At 39.5% G+C, this 24,781-nt stretch overlaps 1 protein-coding gene across 3 annotated transcripts in view; it reads right to left on the bottom strand.

Moving 5' to 3' along the window:
• Positions 1 to 24,781, bottom strand: part of LOC129839806 (CSC1-like protein 2) — a 93,130-nt gene that overhangs the window by 40,590 nt on the left and 27,759 nt on the right. For 2 of the 3 annotated variants that reach the window (XM_055907456.1, XM_055907464.1), the window contains exons 3-10: positions 22,346 to 22,425; positions 17,777 to 17,815; positions 13,445 to 13,535; positions 12,292 to 12,329; positions 6,635 to 6,777; positions 4,068 to 4,119; positions 3,725 to 3,833; positions 3,472 to 3,542 (exon numbers count right to left, since the gene is read on the bottom strand). In XM_055907456.1, coding sequence (XP_055763431.1) covers positions 3,472 to 3,542; positions 3,725 to 3,833; positions 4,068 to 4,119; positions 6,635 to 6,777; positions 12,292 to 12,329; positions 13,445 to 13,535; positions 17,777 to 17,815; positions 22,346 to 22,425 — 623 coding nt within the window. The remainder of the gene's footprint in view (positions 1 to 3,471; positions 3,543 to 3,724; positions 3,834 to 4,067; positions 4,120 to 6,634; positions 6,778 to 12,291; positions 12,330 to 13,444; positions 13,536 to 17,776; positions 17,816 to 22,345; positions 22,426 to 24,781) is intronic. The other variant, XM_055907474.1, reaches the window with a different exon arrangement.

Genomic DNA, 24,781 nt, shown 5'->3' with positions numbered 1-24,781 from the left:
AAGCAGATGTACTAACCGACTTGCCAAAGCTATAGTTTGTTTACAAGAAATTTGTGGAGTGGTTGAAAAACGAGTTTTATTGACTCCAACCTAAGTGTATGTAAACTTCCGACTTCAACTGTATACCCCAAAAAACTACTTAAGTAGTACTTTAAAGTATTTTTACTTAAGTACTTTACACCCCTGATCTTCACCCAATTCCCACATAGTGCCTTCAGAAAGTATTCATACCCCTTGGCTTATTCCACATGTTGCATTACAGACTGAATTCAAAATGGATGAGAAAAAAAATTAATCCTCACAACTCTATCAACACACAATAACCCATAATGACAAAGTGAAAACAGGTTTGCAAATGTACTGAAAAATACAGAAATATCTCATTTACATAAGTATTCACAAAAATGAGTCAATACTTTGTAGAAGCACCTTTGGCCATGACTACAGCTTTGAGTCGTCTTGTATCAGCTTTTCACATCTGTATTTGGGGATTTTCTCCCATTCTTCATTGCAGATTTTATCAAGCTCTGTTAAATCAGATGGGGAGCGGCATTGAACAGTAATCTTAAAGTATTTCCACAGATTTTCAATACTATTCTAGTCTGGGTTTAGCCTGGGACACTCAAGGACTTTCACATTCTTGTTCTACAACCATTCCAGCATTGCTTTGGCTGTATGCTTGGGGTCATTGTCTTATTGGAACGTAAATCTTCGGATCGGTTTAAGGTCGTTTGCACTGTGATGCAGGTTCTCAAGCATTTGCATGTATTTGGTTCCATTCAGTGTTCCCTCTATCCTTGCCAGTCTCACAGTCCCTGCCGCTGAAAAGCATCCCCAAAGCAAGCTGCTGCCACCACCATGATTCACAGTAGGGATGGTGTTAACCAGCTACAGCTAAACCCCTGTCATTCTCCAGACATTGTGCTTTGCATTCAGGCCAAATAGTTCAATTTTGGTCTCGTCAGACCACAGAATCTTTTGCCTTATGCTTATGGACAGCCAGCTGGGTAGTTCCATATGATGGGAAATTGCTCTTGGGAACTTTCAACACTGTAGAAATAGTTTCCGATCCTTTGTAGTGGAAATGTTTAGCGTCCTCTGTGTCTGCAAATGTGTGACTACATGTAGCGTGTGGTTTCTTGTTATTGTGTTAGGATGTTCTGCTCACAGGGAAGGGACTGATAGAAGAACAGAAAGAAGGGAACACAATGTTACTTTGGCCCAATGCCTAGAAACTGTGTGTGCAAAGTCATGATCAGCCTATTGAGAGCAGAGACGCCCAGTTTGTGCACGAGTTTAAAGAGTGCTGAAGGGAGAGCATCCCTTCAGAGCTTTTGACAGACTTGTATTTTGAGTATTAAGTTTGTTGTAACCTCTCCGGCCGTGATTATAAATCTGTTCATTAACTTTGAGTCCTTAGTGGGGGATTTCCTCTTCACCTTCCCCAGATATACTGTATGCTTCATCACAATTCAATCTCATATCTACGGGCAGCTCCTTGGACATCATGGCATGATTTCTGCTCTGACATGCATTGTCAACTGTGGGACCTTATATAGTCAGGTGTGTTTCTTTCTAAATTATGTCCAAACAATTAAATCGGCCACAGGTGGACTCCAATCAGGTTGTAGTAACAGCTCAAGGATGACCAAATTAAATTGGACGCGCCTGAGCTCAATTGTGAGCGTCATAGCAACGGGGTGCGAATACCTACGTTAATGAGATTTCTGCATTTCATTTTCAATACAGTCGCGAATCTTTCTAAAAACATGTTCTCACTGTCATTATGGGGTATTGTGTGTGGATGGGTGAGATTTGTCTTATTTTAATCCATTTTGAATTCCTACCATAACACAACAAAATGTGGAATAAGTCAAGGAGTATGAATACTTCCTGATGGCACATACAGTGGGGTCTGGAATTATTGACCCCCTTGATAAAGATGAGCAATAATGACTGTAGAAAATAAACAATTCAAAAACTGATCTATATAATATGCTATAAACTGTGGGAAATTATGTTGGTATTTGTATTTATTAAGGATCCCCATTAGCTACTGCCAAGGCACCAGCTACTCTTCCTGTGGTCCAGCAACATTAAGGCAGTTATATACAATTTAAAATATTACATGACATTACATTTCATAACACTTCACCCCATATATTTAGTGTGTTCCCTCAGGCCACTACTCCACTGTCACATATTTACAATACAACATCCATGTGTACATGTGTGTAGAGTGTGTGTCTTATGTGTATGCATGTCTGTGCCTGTGTCTCTTCACGGTCCCTGCTGTTCCATAAGGTGTATTTTTATTCGTTTTTTTTTTTTTTAATCTTCTGATTCTACTGGTTGCATCAGTTACCTGATGTGGAATAGAGTTCCATGTAGTCATGGCTCTATGTAGTTCTGTACGCCTCCCATAGTCTGTTCTTGACTTTGGGATTGTGAAGAGACCTTTGGTGGCATGTCTTGTGGGGTATGCATGGGTGTCCAAGCTGTGGGCTAGTATTTTAAATAGACAGCTCAGTACCTTCAGCTTGTTAACACCTCTTACAAAAATAGGTAGTGATGAAGTCAATCTGTCTTCCACTTTGAGCCATGAGAGATTTATATGTACACTACAATTCAAAAGTTTGGGGTCACTTAGAAATGTCCTTGTTTTTGAAAGAAAAGTCCAATAAAATAACATCAAATTGATCAGAAATACAGTGTAGCCATTGTTCATTTTGTAAATGACTATCGTAGCTGGAAACAGCAGTTTTTTACGGAATATCTACATAGGCATACAGAGGCCCATTATCAGCAACCATCACTGCTGTGTTCCAATGGCACGTTTTGTTAGCTATTCCAAGTTTATCATTTTAAAAAGGCTAATTGATCATTACAAAACCCTTTTGCAATTATGTTAGCACAGTTGAAAACTGTTGTCCTGATTAAAGAAGGAATAAAACTGGCCTTATTTAGACTAGTTGAGTATCTGGAGCATCACCGATTACAGGCTCAAAATGGCCAGAAACAAAGAACTTTCTTCTGAAACTCGTCAGTCTATTATTGTTCTGAGAAATAAAGGCTATTCCTTGCTAGAAATTGCCAAGAAACTGAAGATCTCGTACAACGCTGTGTACTACTCCCTTCACAGAACAGCGCAAACTGTCTCTAACCAGAATAGAAAGAGGAGTGGGAGGCCCCACTTTATGGATGTAAATCATGTTGACCCCTTCCTTTTTCAGAAAAAAATATTGCTTGTTAATGCAATTGTTTAGAGAAAGAGATTTTGTTTAAGTATAAAATAATTTCCCATTTTTGTTTGCATACAGTATTTGAATTATTTATTTTACAGTCATTATTGCTCATCTTTATCAATGATGTCAATCAATTTTGACCCCACTGTAGAATGTACCACACATGCAGGTGCAAGCCAACACCTTGCTGATGTCTGACAATAAATCAAACCAGAGAAATGCTTACTGAAAGTGTTGTTTTATGTGGACCTCTTCGGCATATTTGGAGATCCCATTAATAAACAAAGTGCGTTTCACCTGGAAAAGAGCATATGCTTTGATTTATGACTGCTGAAAATAACACATCTGTTAACCAGATGTTGACATGTACTGTACTTCATAACTATTACATTCCAAATGTCTCTATAGTAGCCCATGATTAAGTGGACATTGCATTCATCTGAATTTGACTATGGATAAATAAATTAAATAAACTTTACCAGGTCATCCTCCTTGTAATGCATCTTGGACGTGTGTCGTCTCATGCTGTACACAGTCAGAAGCAGGTATATGAACGCAAACGAAGTGTGGAGCCACAAGAGGTTAGTCCTGAGAAAATGCAGAAGAGATTTGATAAATATGTTGTTTAAAAGATGTATAAAAACATTACAACCAGTATACAGTCATCTGAGCATGATGTACCAAAATACTTAATAAAGTCATTGCAACCAATATTGCCTCCTGGGATTTTCCGTAACTAACCGTCATTCTTTATTATCAAATAATGCCATTGGTTTAATAACCAACAAAATAATAAAAGCGTGTTATAAAACATTTACCTACCCAGACTTCAGGTTTGCTATAGTGGTCCGCCCAAAGCTGTATGCATTATTTTCTGGTGACAAAAAAAGAACAATGTATATAGACATTTTCTTGTGACATTTCTTTCTTGTGACATTTTCTATTATCTGTACTTAATTATCTGTTAGTCAATTGAAATAAACTTTCTTGTAGCAATTTCGCTATGATAGTCAACTAAAATAAAGTACCTAACAGCCGAATATTTCATTTCAAAATCATGAGCATTAACATGGAGTTGGTCCCTCCTTTGCTGCTATAACAGCCTCCACTCTTATGGAAAGGCTTTCCACTAGATGTTGGAACATTGCGTCGGGGACTTGCTTCCATTCAGCCACTGATGTTGGGCGATTAGGCCTGGCTCGCAGTCAGTGTTCCAATTTATCCCAAAGGTGTTTGATGGGGTTGAGGTCAGGGCTCTATGCAGGCCAGTCAAGTTATTCCACACCGATCTCGACAAACCCTTTCTGTATGGACCTCGCATTGTGCACGGGGACATTGTCATGCTGAAACAGGAAAGGGCCTTCCCCAAACTGTTGCCAAAGTTGGAATGTTATTGTATGCTGTAGTGTTAAGATCTCCCTTCACTGGAACTAAGGGGCCTAGCCCGAACCATGAAAAAACACCCCAGACCATTATTCCTCCTCCACCAAACTTAACAGTTGGCACTACGTATTGGGGCAGGTAGCGTTTTCCTGGCACCTGCCAAACACAGATTAGTCTGTCGGCCTGCCAGATGGCGAAGCGTGATTCATCGCTCCAGAGAACGCGTTTCCACTGCTCCAGAGTCCAATGTCTGCAAGCTTTACATCACTCCAGCCGACGCTTGGCATTGTGATCTTAGGCTTGCGTGCGGCTGCTCGGCTATGGAAACCCATTTCATGAAGCTCCCAACGAACAGTTCTTGTACTGGCATTGCTTCCAGGGGCAGTTTGGAACTCGGTAGCGACAACAAGAAGGAAACCTGTACAGAATAAAAAATATCACAAAACATGCATCCTGTTTGTAAGAAGGCACTACCGTAACACTGCAAAAAAACGTGGCAAAGAAATTAACTTTCGCAGTGCTGAGGTATCACTACAGCCTTGGGTTCAATCCCAGGCTGTGTCATAGCCGGCCGTGACCGGGAGACCCATGAGGCGGTGCGCAATTGGCCCAGCGTCGTCCGGGTTTGGACGGTCGGGATTTCCTTGTCTCATCGTGCTCTAGCGACTCCTTGTGGTGGGCTGGGCGCCTGCAAGCTGACTTCGGTTGTCAGTTGGACGGTGTTTCCTCCGATAGATTGGTGCAGCTGGCTTCCGGGTTAAGCAAGCAGTGTGTCAAGAAGCAGGGCAGCTTGGTAGGGTCGTGTTTCGGAGGATGCATAGTTCTCGACCTTCGCCTCTCCTGAGTCCATAGGGGAGTTGTAGCAATGAGACAAGACTAACTACCAATTGGATATCACGAAATTAGGGAGAAAAGGGGGTAAAAGTAAAACAATTGTTTTTAAATGACTTCATGTCCTGAATACAAAGTGTTATGTTTGGGGCAAATTCTACACAACACATCACTTAGTACCACTTCATATTTCCAAGAATTGTGGTGGCTGCATCATGTTATGGGTATGCTTTTCATCAGCGAGGGAGTGTTTTTAGGATAAAAATGTATTTAATAGAGCTAAGCACCGATAAAATCCTCGAGAAAAACCTGGTTCAGTGCTTTCCAACAGACACGGAGACAAATTCACCTTACAGTAAGACAATAACCTAAAACACAAGGCCAAATATATAATGGAATTGCTTACCAAGATGATGTTGAATGTTCCTCAGTGGCCTAGTTACAGTTTGGACTTTAATTGGCTTACAAATCTATGGCAAGACTTGAAAATGGCTGTCTAGCAATGATATATATTAATAAACTCAGCAGAGCTTGAAGAATAAAAAATAAATATTTTTTTTTTTTACAAATATTGTACAACACAAGTGTGCAAAGCTCTTAGAGACGTACCCAGAAAGACTCACAGCTGTAATGGCTGCCAAATGTGATTCTAACATGTATTGACTGAGGGGTGTGAATACTTCTTTATTTCATTTTCAATACATTAGAAAAATGTTTCACAAATATGTTTTCCTTTTTTCATTATGGGGTATTGTGGATAGATGGGATTCCATTTTGAATTCAGGCTGTAACAAGTGAAATAAGTCAAGGGGTATGAATACTTTTTCAAGGCACTGCAAATTCCTTAATGGGCCGTTTTGGCATATCATAAACCCAAAACAAGGACCGATTGGTCCATGTGTGTTTTTGTTGTCATAGGATATTTTGTAAACCAACTGTACAATGGAGAGCAGATATGCTACTTCTATGTGCAAATCTGATGGAATACGTCTTCATGTTGTACCGTTGTTTATTTCTCTGTTGAAGTCACATTTATATGCAAAGTCTCACATGACGACAACAAAAACGATGTAGTGTGTCTTTAACTTAAGGTGATCTCATTAATAAGGGATTTATAAAGGTAAACAAGAGGTACATTTCATTAATAGAAATGAATGGAAATCTGGCACACTCACCCAAAAGGTCTCCAGAAAAGTTGACCGGCAGGACGATGCCCACAGACAGAACCCCAACAACCACCAGCTGGCCGATGATATGGCGCTGGAACGAAAGGTAGTGCACGGCGTCCTCGCCACACTTCTCCCGGATCTCCTCGTCCCTAGGTGGGGTGAGGGCAGGAGAAGCGGGTTCACTTTTGGAGTATAAGTTGAGCCCCATTTACACAGAGACAAGAACCATATTTTTAAACCTTTTGACCTTATTTTTGGTGAAAGGGGTAGGAGGTACATTTTTTACATTTTAATATCCACTTAAAGCCCAGCATGAGACCTAGTTATGTGCAGACCTGGGATAACTAGTTTTAAACTATGCTTTGTGTAAAGTAAAAAAAAAAATGGAGGAACAAATAGTTTGTTTGGAGGTGACAACAATAAATGGCATGGCTGTATCTGGAACTGCATGTTGCAGATATAAATATAACGAATAGAGCACAAAACAATTTCTTATACTTTTCCACTCTATCCGACAGCAGATTCTGTAAAATGTCCATTCTTCTGAATGTCCATTGCCTCGGATGTAGATAATCAAGTCAAACCAATTAATTAACTAATAATATTTTTTTTTACAGATAAGTATAACCAAGTTGTGATGCTCAACTAGTATGACTATCAACATGCCACTGAAAAGGTTGAAAGCAGCAGTTGATTTTATGATACCTGAAAATACTGCAGAGATATTCAAAGTCATTTGCAAACAGCAAGTTGGATGCTTAGAAAAAACAATTTAGAACCACTTTTTTTCTTCATCTGAGGGTAAGTGCTCTTGTTTCAAACACACACTTTACCATCTTTAAAAGGGACAGTTTACACAGAGTACCAACTAACATGCTGTTCAACCTACCTTGGCTGTAGGTAATTCAAGAAGGCATTAATTACATTTTTTCCCTTTCGACATTTAATAGCCATATTTTGTTAACATTAAACTGTTCTTATGCCTGTGTAATAAAACAAATTACATTGAGAAACATTTTATTAGCATGTTTGTTAAATAACATGATCTGAGAGTATTTATTACTATGGTATTACTCTATTATGCAATTATAAAACAATTTCCAAAGTCCTATGTAACACCAATGTTGCTATTGTAATAATCAAAGTAACTACAGATGTATAAGAACTTGATGTCAAGTGTTATTATATTACCTTACTTCTCACTCATTATGAAAATATATTTGTTAGTCATTTAGAAATACTCTAATGTTGAGATGATTATATGTCCCTCACGTATTTATTTCTAGGATATAGATTAAGACTCATATCTGAGAGCACTCCAAACCATGTGCTAACGATCATACACTGAACAAAAATAAACACAACATGCAACAATTTCAAAGATTTTACTGAGTTGCAGTTCATATAAGGAAAATCAGTCAATTGAAATAAATTCACAAAATGTGAGAGAAATAAGTATTTTGTGAGTATAGAACATTTATTGGATGTTTTAATTCAGCTCATGAAACATGGGACCAACACTTTACATGTGTTTATATTATTGTTCAGTATATATTTAGACTAATTCAACTAGCTGTTGTAGTTTTTGGTTCTTCAAATATTTGGCAGCCATCAAATAAATATGTTGGGGTTCTCAAGTATTCACATCCTTTGACTTAATACTTTTTTTTGTGTTACAGCCTGAATTTAAAATGTATTAATTTTAATGGCTGTGATTGAGTTACTCCACAATACTAACCTAATTGACAGAGTGAAAAGGAAGGCTGCACAGAACAAAAATATTGCAAAACATGCATCATGTTTGCAACAAGCCACTAAAGTAATATTGCAAAAGAAATTGTCAAAGCAATCAACTTTTTGTCCTGAATATGTTATGTTTTCGGTAAATTTAATACAACATTACGGAGTACCACTGTCTATATTTTCAAGGATAGTGATGACTGCATCATGTTATGGTATGCTTGTAATCATACTGGACTGGGGAGTTTTTCAGGATAAAAACAAATAACTGAATGGAGCTAAGCACAGACAAAATTCTAGAGGAAAACCTGGTTCAGTCTGCTTTCCAACAGGCACTGGGAGATTCATTCACCTTTCAGCAGGACAATAGGCCAAATCTACAGGAGTTGCTTACCAAGAAGACTGAATGTTACAGTTTTAACCCTGCTTGACAATCTTTGACCAGAAATGGTTGTCTAGCAATGATCAACAACCAATTTGACAGAGCTTGAAGAATTTTGAAAATAATAAATGGGCAAATGTTGCACAATTCAGGTGTGAAAAGCTCTTAGAGACTTACCCAGAAACTCACAGCCCACAACTCACAGGTGATTCTAACATGTAGAATCACCTGTGAGGGTTGCATACTAATCTAATCAAGATAAATTAGTGTTTATTTTGCATATTTATTTATTTTTTACAAATGTTAGAATTTTTCTTCCACTTCCAATTTGACTTGTATTGTGTATTTTGTGTAGATTGTTGACCAAAAAAAGGACAATTAAATGTTAATCCCACTTTGTAACACAACAAAATGTGGGGAAATGGGTGTGAAAACTTTCAGAAGGCACTTCCAATATTATTTGGTTTTCTGAAAGTTATGAAAAATAGTTTCAAATATCATTCGACTACCTAGAGTATTTGTAAAGTTTGTATTTTAAAACAAACTACAAAATACAATTATTTTCTGCCCAGGTCTGTGACCAGCAAGTTTTTTTATTGTTTTTTTACTATATGTCAATCAATCAATCAATCAATTTTATTTTATATAGCCCTTCGTACATCAGATAATATCTCGAAGTGCTGTACAGAAACCCAGCCTAAAACCCCAAACAGCTAGAATGCAGGTGTAGAAGCACGGTGGCTAGGAAAAACTCCCTAGAAAGGCCAAAACCTAGGAAGAAACCTAGAGAGGAACCAGGCTATGAGGGGTGGCCAGTCCTCTTCTGGCTGTGCCGGGTGGAGATTATAACAGAACTATGCCAAGATGTTCAAAAATGTTCATAAGTGACAAGCATGGTCAAATAATAATCATGAATAATTTTCAGTTGGCTTTTCATAGCTGATCATTAAGAGTTGAAAAACAACAGGTCTGGCCCTCTGTGAAAATTTGCTGTGGTTTTTTTGCAGGTAAATTCATTAACACTTGCATTGTTAAAGACCATTATAATTTCAATTTCAAACAGACCCCGTGGTTTAGCAACCCAGCCCTTCCTGGTTGCCGGTTGCGCAATGATATGTACAAAAGGGATACATCTAAAACAACAACAAAAATTCAAACAAAGGCCATTTACCCTCTTTTTTTTTTTTGCATTTCTCGTTTGTGGGGAATGTAAAAATGACTATATTACAGTACTCAATTTTAGTCTTTTTTTCAAGGGAGCCCTACATGACAAGACCAAGCAATCAAGGAAAGACCATAGGAAACAAAGCAAAATACAAAAAAAAAAAACGATTATAAAAAAACAACCACATTCCCCAGTGAAGAGGTCCCTCTACCAACAATCTGAATTGCCCAAAAGGGACCAATGCGTCCAACTGTAGGGTTTTCTGAAGATTCTTCGCACATCATTCATAGAACAAACTAAAAGCAGTTTCACCGAAATCTGTAGTGACAGAAGGAATTTCAGGACTTCGCCATCCCTACAATGTTAGGTAATACATTTGTTTTAGCAAACGGGCTTTAAAATAAACAGAATGCATTGTTTTGACCTACGCAACGTCACAGAGGGCCAGCCTACTTTCAGATAGGGAATGCAGTGATGAGTGCAAAACCTGTAGCCTGTAAGATAAAAGTGCACTGCATCTAACAGCTTTAATGAAGTGGCAGCTGCAACAATGTAGAAGTCTAGGACTGGTAGGAATGGCGACTGAAAGATCTGCTTTCTACAATTAAGCAAGGCATGACCTATAGAGCCTAGTTTTCTTCTCAACTTCTGTTATCCAAATGACAGATATTTGTAAGCAGAGATACGATCAATTTGGGCACCATCCAAGGTACAGATCTTTAGAGTCATTGTTGAGCACTCTTGAAAACATATACTTAGTTTTTCCACTATTTGATAAAAATTTCAGGTCAATACGTGTTTTTCGTAAGACAGTGAAAGCAGTCTGTAGGTTAGACAGAGCCTTGTCCACGGTGGAGGGGAATAAAATACACAACAGTATTATCCGCAGACAGATATCCGTCCGGTAGGACATAGCACTGATTAAGTCGCTCTCATTACACTGGAAGTTAATAGGAATATGACATTTAGATTGCAAAAACGTCTATTGTACATGTCAGATTTCAATACTAGCCGATGTCATAACTCGGGAGGATGTCTCCACTCAAATGAGCCATTGATTATATTTTTGTGTTATTCCTACCTCGAGAAATGTGTAATTTAACGGAGGGTCTAGCACATTTTTCTTATTTTTATGCCTCTTTAGTCCGGGGTGCATTGCATGGTGCTGTTGTCAGAGATATTATAGAAAGGAGATACCTCTGGCCTGCTCGCCTCCCTACCACTGAGGAAGTACAGTTCCCGCTCAGCCCAGTCAAAACTGTTCGCTGCTCTGGCACCCCAATGGTGGAACAAACTCCCTCACGACGCCAGGACAGCGGAGTCAATCACCACCTTCCGGAGACACCTGAAACCCCACCTCTTCAAGGAATACCTAGGATAAAGCAATCCTTCTGCCCCCCCCCCCCCCCCCTTAAAATGATCTAGATGCACTATTGTAAAGTGGCTGTTCCACTGGATGTCATAAGGTGAATGCACCAATTTGTAAGTCGCTCTGGATAAGAGCGTCTGCTAAATGACTTAAATGTAAATGTAAATGAGATAGGAATCCAATGAATAAAGAAACGTAAAACCACACCCAGCAGACTGTCGACTAATCGCATTCACGTTGTCATGCTGCGCCACGTGGTTGCTAAACTAATTGTCACGCAATCCCTTCTCAAAGTCAGTATATATGTCAAAAATGTGCCTATTTTCCTATGTCACAATTCCAAAGCTATACGATATTACAGATAGCAAGTTAATTATCGCACATCTCGGAAAAGATTTGTAATGTTATACTTCTTTTCGCCAAAATTCGTGCTAATGTTGGGTTTTGAGCTAGCGCCCAACAGACTCCCATTCACTCTTTGCAGGAGAGTGGGCCTTCTCCCAGAATGCACCACGCGACCCATTGCAGTAGCGCGGGCAACGTTTACCATCTCCTCAAATGTCAAACCCCACCCTGAGGCACATTATCCACAGGTTGAACATGGTGAGATTGTAGACTCCTAAATTGATAGTGCAACTTCTTTTGGCAATTTTACAGCTAACTAGCCACTTTACATGCTGATATTGTCTTTGGTATTTGGGATGCAGCAGAGATGGTGCAATGTCCTGGTCTAAAACCAGACTGGTAAACATTCTGGATATATTTCATAGATAAGAAAGATTGTAGCTGAGAATTAATCAAGGATTCTAATATTTTTGTTAGGCAAGAATGTTTTGAAACAGGGCGATAGTTATTTATCACTGTTTGTTCTGATCAGAGGTGGCCTTTAGTACATTAGCATTACTATTCATTCAGTTGCACATTTTTGGGGCAACATTGACATGCATGATCTCTAGCTTTTTCCCAATCAAGTATTTACATAGAATGTTGATAACAGACTCACTTACTTTATTCTGAAGATGGCAGTTAACCAGGAACAGAAGCCCTGCAGTGTAGACATGCACAATGACAATCAGACATTTGAAAAATATGCAGTTTAAAACAAAAAAACTTGCAGGTGAAAACAGTCGCTAGTCACATTTTCAACACATGGAGATTTTTTTTTAAACTAAAATTCCACACAATCAAATAATTTGACAGTGGTGATGCATTATAAAGTGTTTTTGTTTTTAGGCCCCAATTCAATCAATTGGAGATAAATAAAAAACAATGCTGGTTTACTCAGAGGTGTTAAATCCAACATAGCAGCATGCTATTCTCATGGTCATTGGATGTTGATGTGAAACCTAAACTCCAAACACAGTGTAAACATTTAGAATTAAACTACGGTGTTCCTTTATCTGCAATTTATTTAATTGGGGCCCAAGTACTGTATGACCAGAGACGGCAATAAACAGGGCACTGTCTGGGGTAAAGCCAACGTGATCGGGACGGCTATAGCAGTGGCCCAATCGTGATGTGAGTTTTAGTGAACAGACAGGGAAAGTGGAGGCAGAGCCTTAGCCTACCAGCTGGGATTAAAAGGCTAGGAGGTAGAAAGAGATAACGTGGACCTGAATTGACCTACTATGGTGATTTACAGTGCTACATATGACTCAGGGATATCGTATGGAGTTCCATAGAATGTTCTTGAGGGACATTGGTATGTGGATAACTGACTGGTTTAGCTTATATTTCTGTAAAAGTCACAAGTTGGAAAATGTGTATGAGTGTCTGTTCCACACACTGGGGCATTTCACCTTAAGGATATTAATTCAAACTATCACCATATATACTATTGTGTTGCATTACTAGGAAGAGTCAAGAGAGATAAGGAGATAAGTCTCCCTTATGATAAAACATCCATGTACTGTATCGATAAGGGGTGGGGAGTCTATCAGGAGTCACTAAGTGGAACTGTGTGTCTGACGGACCTGACTCCACCCACATCCAAGGCTGGCAGCCAGCGGCTTTACAGTCCTCTGCTTATCTTGCATTATTTAACAGGAATAGGAGGCAAAGCCAATGGAGTCGTTTAAAGAGATGCACGTGTGACCAGTAGGAGACAACCTCAGTGGTGGGGAGACATTCGGAGGGAGGGAGTAGGGAGGGATTTCTCACGTTATCCCGTTGATCGAAGTCGACAGAGCTGGAGACTGAAGTGAGACGTTCATAGCGATCTGGCGTTTCAGAATGCAGAGCTGAGGCAACACTGAAAACAGAGGACAAGTGTCAGGCTTTTATGGAGGCACGGAGAATAAGGCAGGACCGGGTCCTGCAACTGTGGTTTAGTTAGTTCATTTGTGGTTTGAAACAGAATGGAATAGAGGCTAGAGGATAAGCAAATGGGGTCGATTCCATTTCAATTCCATCAATTCAGAAAGTAAACTGAAAATTGGAATGTCAGTTTACTTCCTGAATTTACAACATTTAAATAGAATTTGACCCCAACCCACATTATGTTTCACTACTGCATATTTATCATCAAATGTAAATGTATTAATGAAACCATAACAGTTACTCAACAATGTCTGTAGAACCATGCCATTCTGTGTATATGTTATAGTCAGTTTGATAAACTCTCCATCTCTCTGAGGATCTAACATGACACATTCAAGATCCTCAGCGGAATTAATGGCCAATCAAGCATTGCCGAGTTGGTACGCACAGAGGCATCAATCAGAAAACAGTTAATTTAGTCATTGTCACTTGACATAATCCTACATTTGACTTTTTACTGTAGATACTATGCGCTAACAAAATCACAACATTTCACTTGAACTCCCCACTCCAAGGTCAACATCAACAAGTCTGCTATGTGAATGACATAATAGATGTCCAGCTCCACGAGTTCAACATTAGTAGCTACACAAACATCAAACTCGTGGGGCTGGATAGATGTCTAGATAATGGTTTGTGTCATGACTGTAAAGTCTGATAGAATCAGCAAACAGTGTAATGACGATTTATGACATCTGCCTTGTCAGGGAGGTATCAAGTAAAGGGTTACCCCTCACTCTATAGGTCAAGAGACATACACAGTGTGCAACTCAGACCAACACAACTCTGGCTGAGGGTGCCCCAAGTATGCCAAGCATCCAGACAATAAGGTAGGTATCATTGAGGGTACCCTCAAGCCAAATAATGGTTGTGTGCTAGTAGTATAATTTTCAGACAGAAGAAAGGCTTTGAACGATCTATGTTGGCCACCATTGCATTGTGCTGCCTAACATGCCTGAGGAAATACACTATATATACAAAAGTATGTGGACACCCGTTCACATTAGTGGATTTGGCTATTTCAGCTACACCCATTGCTGACAGGTGTATAACATCGAGCACATAGCCATGCAATCTCCAGACAAATATTGGCAGTAGAATGGCCTTACTGAAGAGCTGTGACTTTCAACGTGGCACCGTAATAAGATGACACCTTTCCAACAAGTCAATTCGTCAAATTTCTTCCCTGCTAGAGCTGCCCCCCGGTCAACTGTAAATACTGTGGAAATGTCTAGGAGCAACTACGGCTCAGCCGTGAAGTGGTAGGCCATACAAGCTCACAGAACGGGACAGCCGTAGGCTGAAGAGCGTAGCTCCAAAAATCGTCTGTCCTTGGTTGCAACACTCACTACCGAGTTCCAAACTGCCTCTGGAAGCAACGTCAACACAAGAACTGTTCGTCGGGAGCTTCATGAAATGGGTTTCCATGGTCGACCAGCCGCACACAAGCCTAAAATCACCATGTGCAATGCCAAGCGTCGGATGTAGTGGTGTAAAGGTCACCACCATTGGACTCCAGAGCAGTGGAAATGCATTCTCACGAGTGATGAAGCACGCGTCACCATCTGGCAATCCGACGGACAAATCTGGGTTTGGCGGATGCCAGGAGAACGCTACCTGCCCCAATGCAAAGTGCCAACTGTAAAGTGTGGTGAAGGAGTAGTAATGGTCCGCATGGAAGCAAGTTCCCGCAGCAATGTTCCAACATCTAGTGGAAAGCCTTCCTAGAAGATTAGAGGCTGTTATAGCAGCAAAGGGGGGGACCAACTCCATATTAATACCCATGATTTTGGAATGAGATGTTCGACGAGCAGGTGTCCACATACTTTTGGTCATGTAGTGTACCATCTTTGATATGCATAATCTCGTTTGGTGATTAGAGCTCCACTGAGCAATGGACATGCATTGTCTTTTGCTTTAAAACGCCAAGGGCCGTATTCAAATCAGTCTTATCATGAGCAATACATTTTTTTTTACGTTACAAGAAAGCTTGTTTTGGGTTATGTACTCAAACATATTAAAACAAAAAACTGCAACTCAAGGCCAGGCACTATGGGCAAATATTTTGTATTTATTTTACCTTTATTTAGCTAGGCAAGTCAGTTAAGAACAAATTCTTATTTTCAATGACGGCCTAGGAACTGCCTTGTTCAGGGGTAGAACAGATTTTTACCTTGTCAGCTCGGGGATTCGATCTTGCAACCTTCTGGTTACTAGTCCAATGCTCTAACCACTAGGCTACCTGCCGCCCCTAATGACTGACAATGACAGTTTCCAGAAAAATGGATTTACAGGATTAGAGTACCACAGTATGAGTCATAATACCCATAAAACCTAGGAGGTCAAACAGGGAAATGGTTCCAATAATTTTTCCACCATAGATTTTTCCCATAGGGGATTTAGAAACACTTCAAATAAGGGCTGTGTTTCGTGTAGGCTTACCCTGGCGTGAAGTTTGGATAACCATGTACATCTCTCTAGGACAAGGTGACTTTGATCAATATATTTGCCTGTATTTACACCCCAAAAATTAAATGCTAATTAGCTGCTAATGTGGCTATCATAAAGAACTACAAATGCCATGATGATCTGAACGAGACTGCCGAATCAAGGCAAAGGTCATCTCTGGATTAACCATCTAACATTAGCTAAATGTAGTAATGAATAAATTGGCTACATTTCTTTAAAATTGACAGTTCTGTAAACTGTCTTGTGCAAGTTTTAAATTGACACAATACCTTTTAGCAAAGGTGTCAGCTAGAGATGACGTGCAGGACCTTGCAGGGATTTGTAGTTTTGCATGATATCTACTTTGATGCTAATTACCATTTTCAAATCCGAGAGTAAATAGAGCCGAATATATTGAGAAAATCACATTGACCGAGAGAGATTAACGTGGTTATCAAAACTTCACACCAGGGTAAGCCTATATGAAACACATCCCTTGTTTTATTTTTTATAAAATCCCCTGTGGGAAAAATGGTTACAAAAAATGATTGGAACCATTTCCCTGTTTGACTGCTAGGTTTTAAGGGTATTATGACACCTCCAGAGTGGTGCTCAACAGCCTAGGTGATTGTGATTAAAGGGGGGGGGGGGGGGGGGAACACAAACAGTGTGGTGCCTGGCCTCAACAACAACAGTATTACTCCATAATTTCTTGAAGGGTAGGATTTGTTTTTGACCTATTCCGGAAAGACAGTTAACGATTTTGAATAGGGCCCAAAGTCTACAAATAGGTTGTGTTTTAGATGCAGCACTGGGTGTATATTGTAATCTCCCAGTCTTGCATCCTACAACAGAAGATCTACCACGATCCACGAATAAACTTAGTCCAATGACGACATGTACAGAAATGGGGGCATTTATCTGTCAGGACAGAAGACCACATTCCACTTTCTAGCTGGATTCCAATCTGAAAACATTCCTTTCCTCTGCCTTTATTGACCCCTTCATGGCCCTGAATGGACAGAGTGAAGGGGTCATTTTTTGACTGAGAACCCAGCCTATTGAGAACTTGGCTTCTTATGGTCTAATAAAGGGTCCACTCGGGAGGTGCTATCATCACAGCTAATGTCACAAGGATTCACAAAGACGCCACAGCAAGAGGGCCTAGGGAAGTTCACATCCACCCTGATGCACCTTTTACCTTGTATTATTTGCTCTCAGTGTATCATAGTTACCCTTTTCTCTTCTCCGACTATGTTATATTCAAATATGTAAAAAGGAAGCATGCATGTCAAAAGATTCATATGTTAGGTGACAGTCAAAGCATCAGAAGCCATGGCAGATACACTGGTGGAAGTCAACAGTATGGTTAATGACACACAAGGCACTTATGGTGGGTTAACTAAAGTCAGAGTCGACACCCAATAAATCCACAGCAAAAAGCAGTGACAGAGCCCTCACACCAAACCATCTTGCTTGTTAATAAGATAGATACACATACACCTTCTTTCTCACACACACCAACCCACAGGACACCCTAATTGGAGTTGAATGCAGTACATTATGGAATTGGATTGCAAGCACACACATCTGAAAGGGAAAAAGAGAGTGTTAGTCCACCAGTGGGCAGGACAAGTACAGTTAGGACAGTAAAGCAACCAGGAAAGAGAGAAGACGACATTAGAAAACCAGGAGATAATCAAAACGTGTTTAAAAACAACATACTATTCCCGCTCCTCCAATCCGTTGAAACGCTTCTTCAATCTTCAGTGAAACAAAAAAAATAAAAGGAAAAATGAGCATAATCGGCATGAAAAGGAGTATACAATTACTTCATTAAGGTTAGTCCTGGATAGAAATCCTGAAGTGTCAACAAATTAGATGTTACACAATGTATAGGAGCAGGACAGGTTTATGAGCGCCATAGGCGGGGTGAGGTTGAGGGGCGATCCATCACATCACATGGGCCCTGATCAGATGTCACCCCACAATCACGGACATACAACTCCGACAATGGTGACCCCTGCCTCATCACAGCTCTGAAAGAGCCCCTGAAAGCAAGAAAACAGCTGTGTGTGTGTGTGTGTGTGTGTGTGTGTGTGTGTGTGTGTGTGTGTGTGTGTGTGTGTGTGTGTGTGTGTGTGTGTGTGTGTGTGTGTGTGTGTGTGTGTGTTAGTGCTGAGCGATTTACAAAAATGTGGGCCCGGTTTACAACTCATTGACCAACGTTTTTAATCTGAACTCAACACGCTGTTTTTCTCTAGAGAGAAATCAAATCCAGTACAAACTGTAGGAAGTTCAACATAGTTAAGTGCAGAAAATGTGGTAATTAAGTACATTGACCACAATCCACTGTGCAGACAGCTGCCCTTTCTTGCCTGGGCATACACAGAGACAAAGGGTGCGTTTTTCTCCATCTAGGCACAGGAGCAGTTAATATAGCATTAGGTGCTTGCCTCTCTTTCCCGCCCAAAATGTGTTTGCTTGTAGAGCAGCTTTGCTGTGCAAGCCAGACGGTGGAAAGTTACAACAGCGCTGTGCAGTACGTGACCATATGGCCGACGCAGGCAGTGGCTCCACTTCTGTCAGCGGCGTAATTTTTGGGAAAGCTGGGAAACTTTTTGGGACACTGAACCCAGCATGAACCGGCAGAAATTTGCACATTGGTTGATGCAATTCAGGGGAACAAGACCACACACAGACCGCATGAGAGGAAGTAAAGTTGTGAATGAATTAAGTGATAGGCAGTAATATTGGCAGTCACTACCTTCATGGGGCTTTTATTAGCTAATTGTTTTATTCTGTGTAGTTACAGAAGAAAAACAAAAATCTTACCGATATTGAAAACCGTGACTATTTTTTAAAAACCGAACCGTAACCATACCAACCTCAAAAAACATTCAATCACTCAGCACTAGTGTGTGTGTGTGTGTGTGTGTGTGTGTGTGTGTGTGTGTGTGTGTGTGTGTGTGTGTGTGTGTGTGTGTGTGTGTGTGTGTGTGTGTGTGTGTGTGTGTGTGTGTGTGTGTGTGTGTGTAGGGCGTGACAAGGGAGAGGGAGAGAGAGCGGGACAGACAAGAAAACAGGAAGTATGTGGCGCAAAAGAGATTGTTCAGTCAGCTGTGGGACTATAGCAGGAAACGGTTTGCCCCCCTCTCTGTCCTTTAAATCAATGGGAGGACAGAACTATTTCAAAGGACATGAAGCACTTAGAAATCTCGTACATCATATCCATGAGCAGACCCAGGTCACTTTAAAATAACCAAATAAGGTCTTCAACTATTTTTTTTCTTAAAAGGGGCCATCCAGGATTGGTACAGAGTTAATGAAGGAGAGTTGAAATCACGGTGTTAAAATTGTTAGGGTTAAATTGACTCCACTTGAGTTATTTTAACCCCTCGGCGTGATACGCTCTCTGGAGTTAGTTGGGACGGAGTACTTTTTACTCAATTAAGAATAACCAGAGACAGGGAGTTAAATCTATGTAGTATCCACAGATGTGGGAGGGGCCTCTCATATTTCCCAGCATGCTCCGTTGCAGGTAGATTTTTTTTGAATCGTTTATTTTAATATCTGTCTTTTTGCAGTTTTATGACTCAAAGAAGAGTCTTCAACTATAAGGTGGTTTTTTGTTTGTTCTCCTAGCTGTGCCCTTGAGGAACTAGGGCAGAGACACTGGTAGTTGTTTGGTGTGGAACATAACTCTGCATCCCCCACCACACAATTACTGTTGTTGTTTACGACTAGCTAAATTATAAAATATAATCTTAAATGTTAGGCTTTCACAGGGCAATTCAGAGAAACAGATTGTAATTTTGGTGCTCATAGAAAGCAGTCATGAGTGCATTCAGGTGCGTGTCCCGTGGCAAATTTTCTTCACAATAGACAAACATAGGCTTATTCTGTTCAGAACAACCCAGGGAATGACGCCATGTCATCTTGTAACTGTACATCAAACATAGTGCTTCTAAACATTGACACTGTATATGACGAGTTTCATGATATGGAAATGTGAAGTGCACATTTTGGACTTACAGGTGTTTGACTTGCTACAGTAGTATGACATGAAATTGGTATGTATTATAATCCTCAATGTCTCATCTTTCAAAATTCATTGAGTCCTCTTAAATTTACAGCATTTCCCTCACTCAAACAAAAAATGTGCAAAAGTTGCCCAATTAGCAGGAGGGATGGGGGCAACTTCTTGATGCGTTTGGTGCTCAGGTTCAGAACGGCTGTCAGTCAAAACCCATACAGCGCTAAACCTGAGCTCTGATGTCATTTATAGCATGTTACTGTACAGCCACTGTGTTCCATTTTAGGTGCTTAACAGTGCCAAAATCTGCTATTTTCAACATGTATACGGGTACGAGCGTAAAGGGCTACAGGTAAACTCAGTGATATGATGTAGGTGCACAAAGTAAACAGCATAGTGGGTCAATTTCCGCAACAAGAGCGTTGAAGCGCAAGGCTAAACTCCCTCACTATTTTGGTCCCGTACCTACCACGCTCTAGCTTCATGAAGTGAACCCATGCACATGTGCAGCTACAGTGTGGAAGCAAATTCTTGGTGGTGGGGGGGGGGGGGGTTCCTTTTGCGAGGGCGGAGACTTTGCAAACTGGGACTCACTTATGGACCAGAACTATGCAAGGCTCATCTGGAATAGAGACCTTGGTCTCAGAATTTACTTCCTGTCTAAATAAAGTTCAAATATATAAATTTAACAAAAAATATAATCCTGTAGTTGACCAAATTACACGAGATTAGACTGCTCTAAGGAGTGACCTCAAACTACAGTTTGGTTTCCGTAGAAACAAATTATGCTTATGTTAGCATTTTCAGACTAAAATTTTTATTTTACTCAAAGAGTGTGTATGAATTGACATTACAATATTAAACAGCTTTGGAATAAAATGTTCAATATATTTTCTTAAGCATCCTCTGTACTGTGTGCTTATTTTTTAACCATTAATATGTTCTAGGGACATTTTGAGACCTTATGGAGCATCAGGTACTGCTGGAATGTCTACTATGGCATGTGCATCTTTTTGTGAAATTACAATGGTTACTCAAAACATTTATGAATTATTTATAAAGTATAAATAGCCCACACTTTAGATGAGGCCACAAAAATAGACCTACTTTAAAAGTTGCTTATAAATGCGTGAATTACTAGGTTACTAACATATACAAATGTGGGGGTAATGATTAATAAACAATTAATGAATACATTATCAATGCTTTATTATGTGGCGTTATTATAAAAGTGCTACCGAATATTTTTCCAAACTAATTTGTTGTGGCAGTTTTGAAAATCTTGCATAAGACTGTGTCTGGTTGGGCAAGACAAACTCTCTCAATCTTGTGCAAAAGTGACCATGCAGCAAGTATGGAGTATATTTGGTAATATTCCCCCAGTCGGACATAAACCCAAAAACACCACTACCAGAAAGTTTCCTACATCGTCATTACAGAGTGCAAGTATACACTGGATTGCCTGGACAGGTCTTCTAAGTATACACTTGTTTTATGGAACAAATTGGTCGATGAAATTCATTAATTCATGATCACTGATGTATAATATGATGGTCAACTTTTAACGTCAGATAGCTAACCCTTTCATTTTGTCTTTTGACCATGTCCAAAGTATGTATGTGCATGTGTCTCTGCATGGGGAAATGCCTGGAGGAGAAATAATTATGTCGATATGAGCAGAGCGACCATGACAAGGCTCAGTTTTCAGTGAATGACTGATTCAGTACTTGAGGAGTTCAAAACATGTTATTTATCTTCTTAATGCACTGCATCAGATCATCTACATTCAAGGTGATCGATTTGATACAACAGTAAAATACAGTAAGTATGCTAACTAGTTAGGGAAAAAATCCATATTTATAACCAACATACTCAAACCATAGATGAATCATTGATTAATAAGTATCCCATGGGGTTACGATAATAAACTGGTGAAAATATTCCCTTAAGATTTTGTTGCTCTGCTGTGTGAGCAAATCCTGCAGCACAGACAGTCGTTGTTCATATACAGCTCCAGAAATGAGTAGTAGGTAAGTGACAGTGAGTCATTCAGTCTCCCTGAATGACTTGCAAACCAATAATCCTGAAGGAAGAGGTAGGAAGGAATGGTGATGGGGTTACTTAAGGCACACAGTCATAACAGGCAAGTAATTCTCACAATTCAACAGACAAGGGCTAATGCCCAGTAGGACTACATCAGGGCAGTATACATGTGTGCGCGTGCGATGTAACACCTCAGAGTCATTTGTTAGGCCTACCTGTCAGCGTCTGTCACCAATGCCAAGCGTCCATAATCCCAGGCCACTTTCCGCAGTACTGAGAAGACAAAGAGAAGCACCTGAAAGCACAGAGAAAAGTAATGTTATAGGATTTTCCTCTTCATTGATGTTTTTTGGGTGAGCACCAAGAACATCTGCGTATCATTTAAATGTTCAAATGTATTTTATAGCAATGTCACTGCTGTTCTAAAAAAAAAAATTGTAGGACCAGTAAGCACTTAGTGGGCTCCGAAATGATTGACACCCTTGATAAAGATGAACAATAATGATGGGGAAAAAATTAACAAATATGAAGCTATATTGTACGCTCCAAAAATATTGGAAAGAGAAAGAAAAAAAAAGTATGGGTCAAAATTATTGACACCCCAAAAGATTATTATTAATAAAGTAGTTAAAAGATTAGTATTTTGTCCCATATTCCTAGTATGCAATGACTACATCAAGCTTGACAGTACAAAACTTATTGGATGCCTTCGCGGTTCGTTTTGGCTGCATTTCAGATTATTTTGTGCCCAAATAGAAATTAAATGGTAAATGATCTATTGTGGTCAGTGTGGAGACATTGTAAATAAGAATAGAATAATGTGTTTCTACACACTTCCACATGAATGTGAGTGAGAAATTTAGAGGCTCAAAGATCATCCCCCCCCCCCCCCCCAAGACATGCTAACCTCTCACCATTACCAAAACCAGGGGAGGTTAGCATATCTTGGGGGGTATGATCTTTGACCCTCTAAATTTCTCACTCACATTCATATAGGAGTGTTTCGAAACACATTCTATTCACAATAAAAGTGACTCAAATTACAATACATTTACAATTCATTTCTACTGAGCACAAAATCTGAAACACAACCAAAACAAAACTTGACTACTTTACTTATAATCAAATTGAAATTGTATTTGTCACATGCCCCGAATACAACAGGTGTAGACCTTACTGTGAAATGCTTACTTACAAGCCCTTAACCAACAATGCAGTTCAAGAAAAAGTTAAGAAAATATTTACTAAATAAAGTAAAGTGAAAATAGTCAAATAAAAATAATGAGGCTATTTACAGGGGGTACCGGTACCGAGTCAATGTGTGGGGTTACAAGTTAGTGAAGTTATTTTGAGCATGTAGGTATGGGTAAAGTTGACTATGCATAAATGATAAACAGCGAGTAGCAGCAAATAGTCTGGGTGGCCATTTGATTAATTGTTCAGCAGTCTTATAGCTTGGGGGTAGAAGCTGTTGATTAAGGAGCCTTCGACTCGACTTATAAGAATCTTTAGGGATGTCAATAATTTTGACCCCTACCTTTGAGAAAACATTTTTTTTATGTTGAACAAAATCTTTCTCTGAGAAATTGTATTAGTATAAAATATAATTTACCCTTTTTTTTGTTGCATACAATATAGCTCAGTATTTGACCTATGTATTTTATACAGTCATTATTGCGCATCTTTATCAAGGGTGTCAATCATTTCAGACACCACTTCATATTATAGGAGGTAAATGTAGTATGATTAGAGGATGACAATAGAAAGGAGCAACATTGGTGCTTAATTCTAAAGGGTAATTCAAAAATGTCAAAGTATAAAAAGGCCAACACTCACGTCACTCAGTTCAGATTCCAAAAATGATTGAGTTTTGCATATATATTTCACATTTCCCTTGCGCTGACAAAGACGTGAGTAATAATATTAAATAAATTGACGAAACAAGCCTTTTCATTTGTTCATTGTGTTATGATATCATGTCCATGTTGTTAGTATATTTTATTTAACTTTTATTTACCCAGGAACAGACAGAAACCTGTTTTGGGAGGGGACCTGCTATATGCTGCTTTATGTCAAAGTTGACATTGTCCTGAGAAACAAAATCCTTGAGAGACAGGGATCTTTGAGGGCACACATTACGAAATGTCTTTGGAACACTAATTCGATCACCAGACCCTGTCATTTTGGGTGAAAACACATTCTGGACACATATATAGTTATTAATAGTGCTTACCAAGGCACAGCCATAACCCATCACTTTGTGACCTTGGCTGCCGAGTAACATTTTACAATACATTTGAGCATTTGAGGAGATGAGCATGTGGCCGTGTGAATGTAGCATACATTAAAAGACACCAGGAGATGAGGTGACCCCCAATGACAATACAGTTTCATTTGAATAACGCCACTGCTAGACAGTCAGTCACAATGTAGGTCAATCCATTGTTCCCATGGTCACAAAGCACTATGGATGCTACCATCAATTAGTCATGAACAGGAGCATTCTGTTCCACACCAGTTGTACAGCCAAACCTTTAGGACTGGTAAAAAAACAAATTGGTACCATTGAAATCACTGACTGACTTGTCCAATTTGAAATCCATAGTTGGTGGGTGTAAAGTTTAAGGGATTTTAATAAGACTCAATAAGAT

This window comes from Salvelinus fontinalis, chromosome 3, assembly GCF_029448725.1.
Source record: "Salvelinus fontinalis isolate EN_2023a chromosome 3, ASM2944872v1, whole genome shotgun sequence".
In the NCBI taxonomy this organism is placed as follows: Eukaryota; Metazoa; Chordata; class Actinopteri; order Salmoniformes; family Salmonidae; genus Salvelinus; species Salvelinus fontinalis.
Note: the sequence above shows the minus strand (reverse complement) of the source record. Positions and strands in the feature narration are given on the sequence as shown.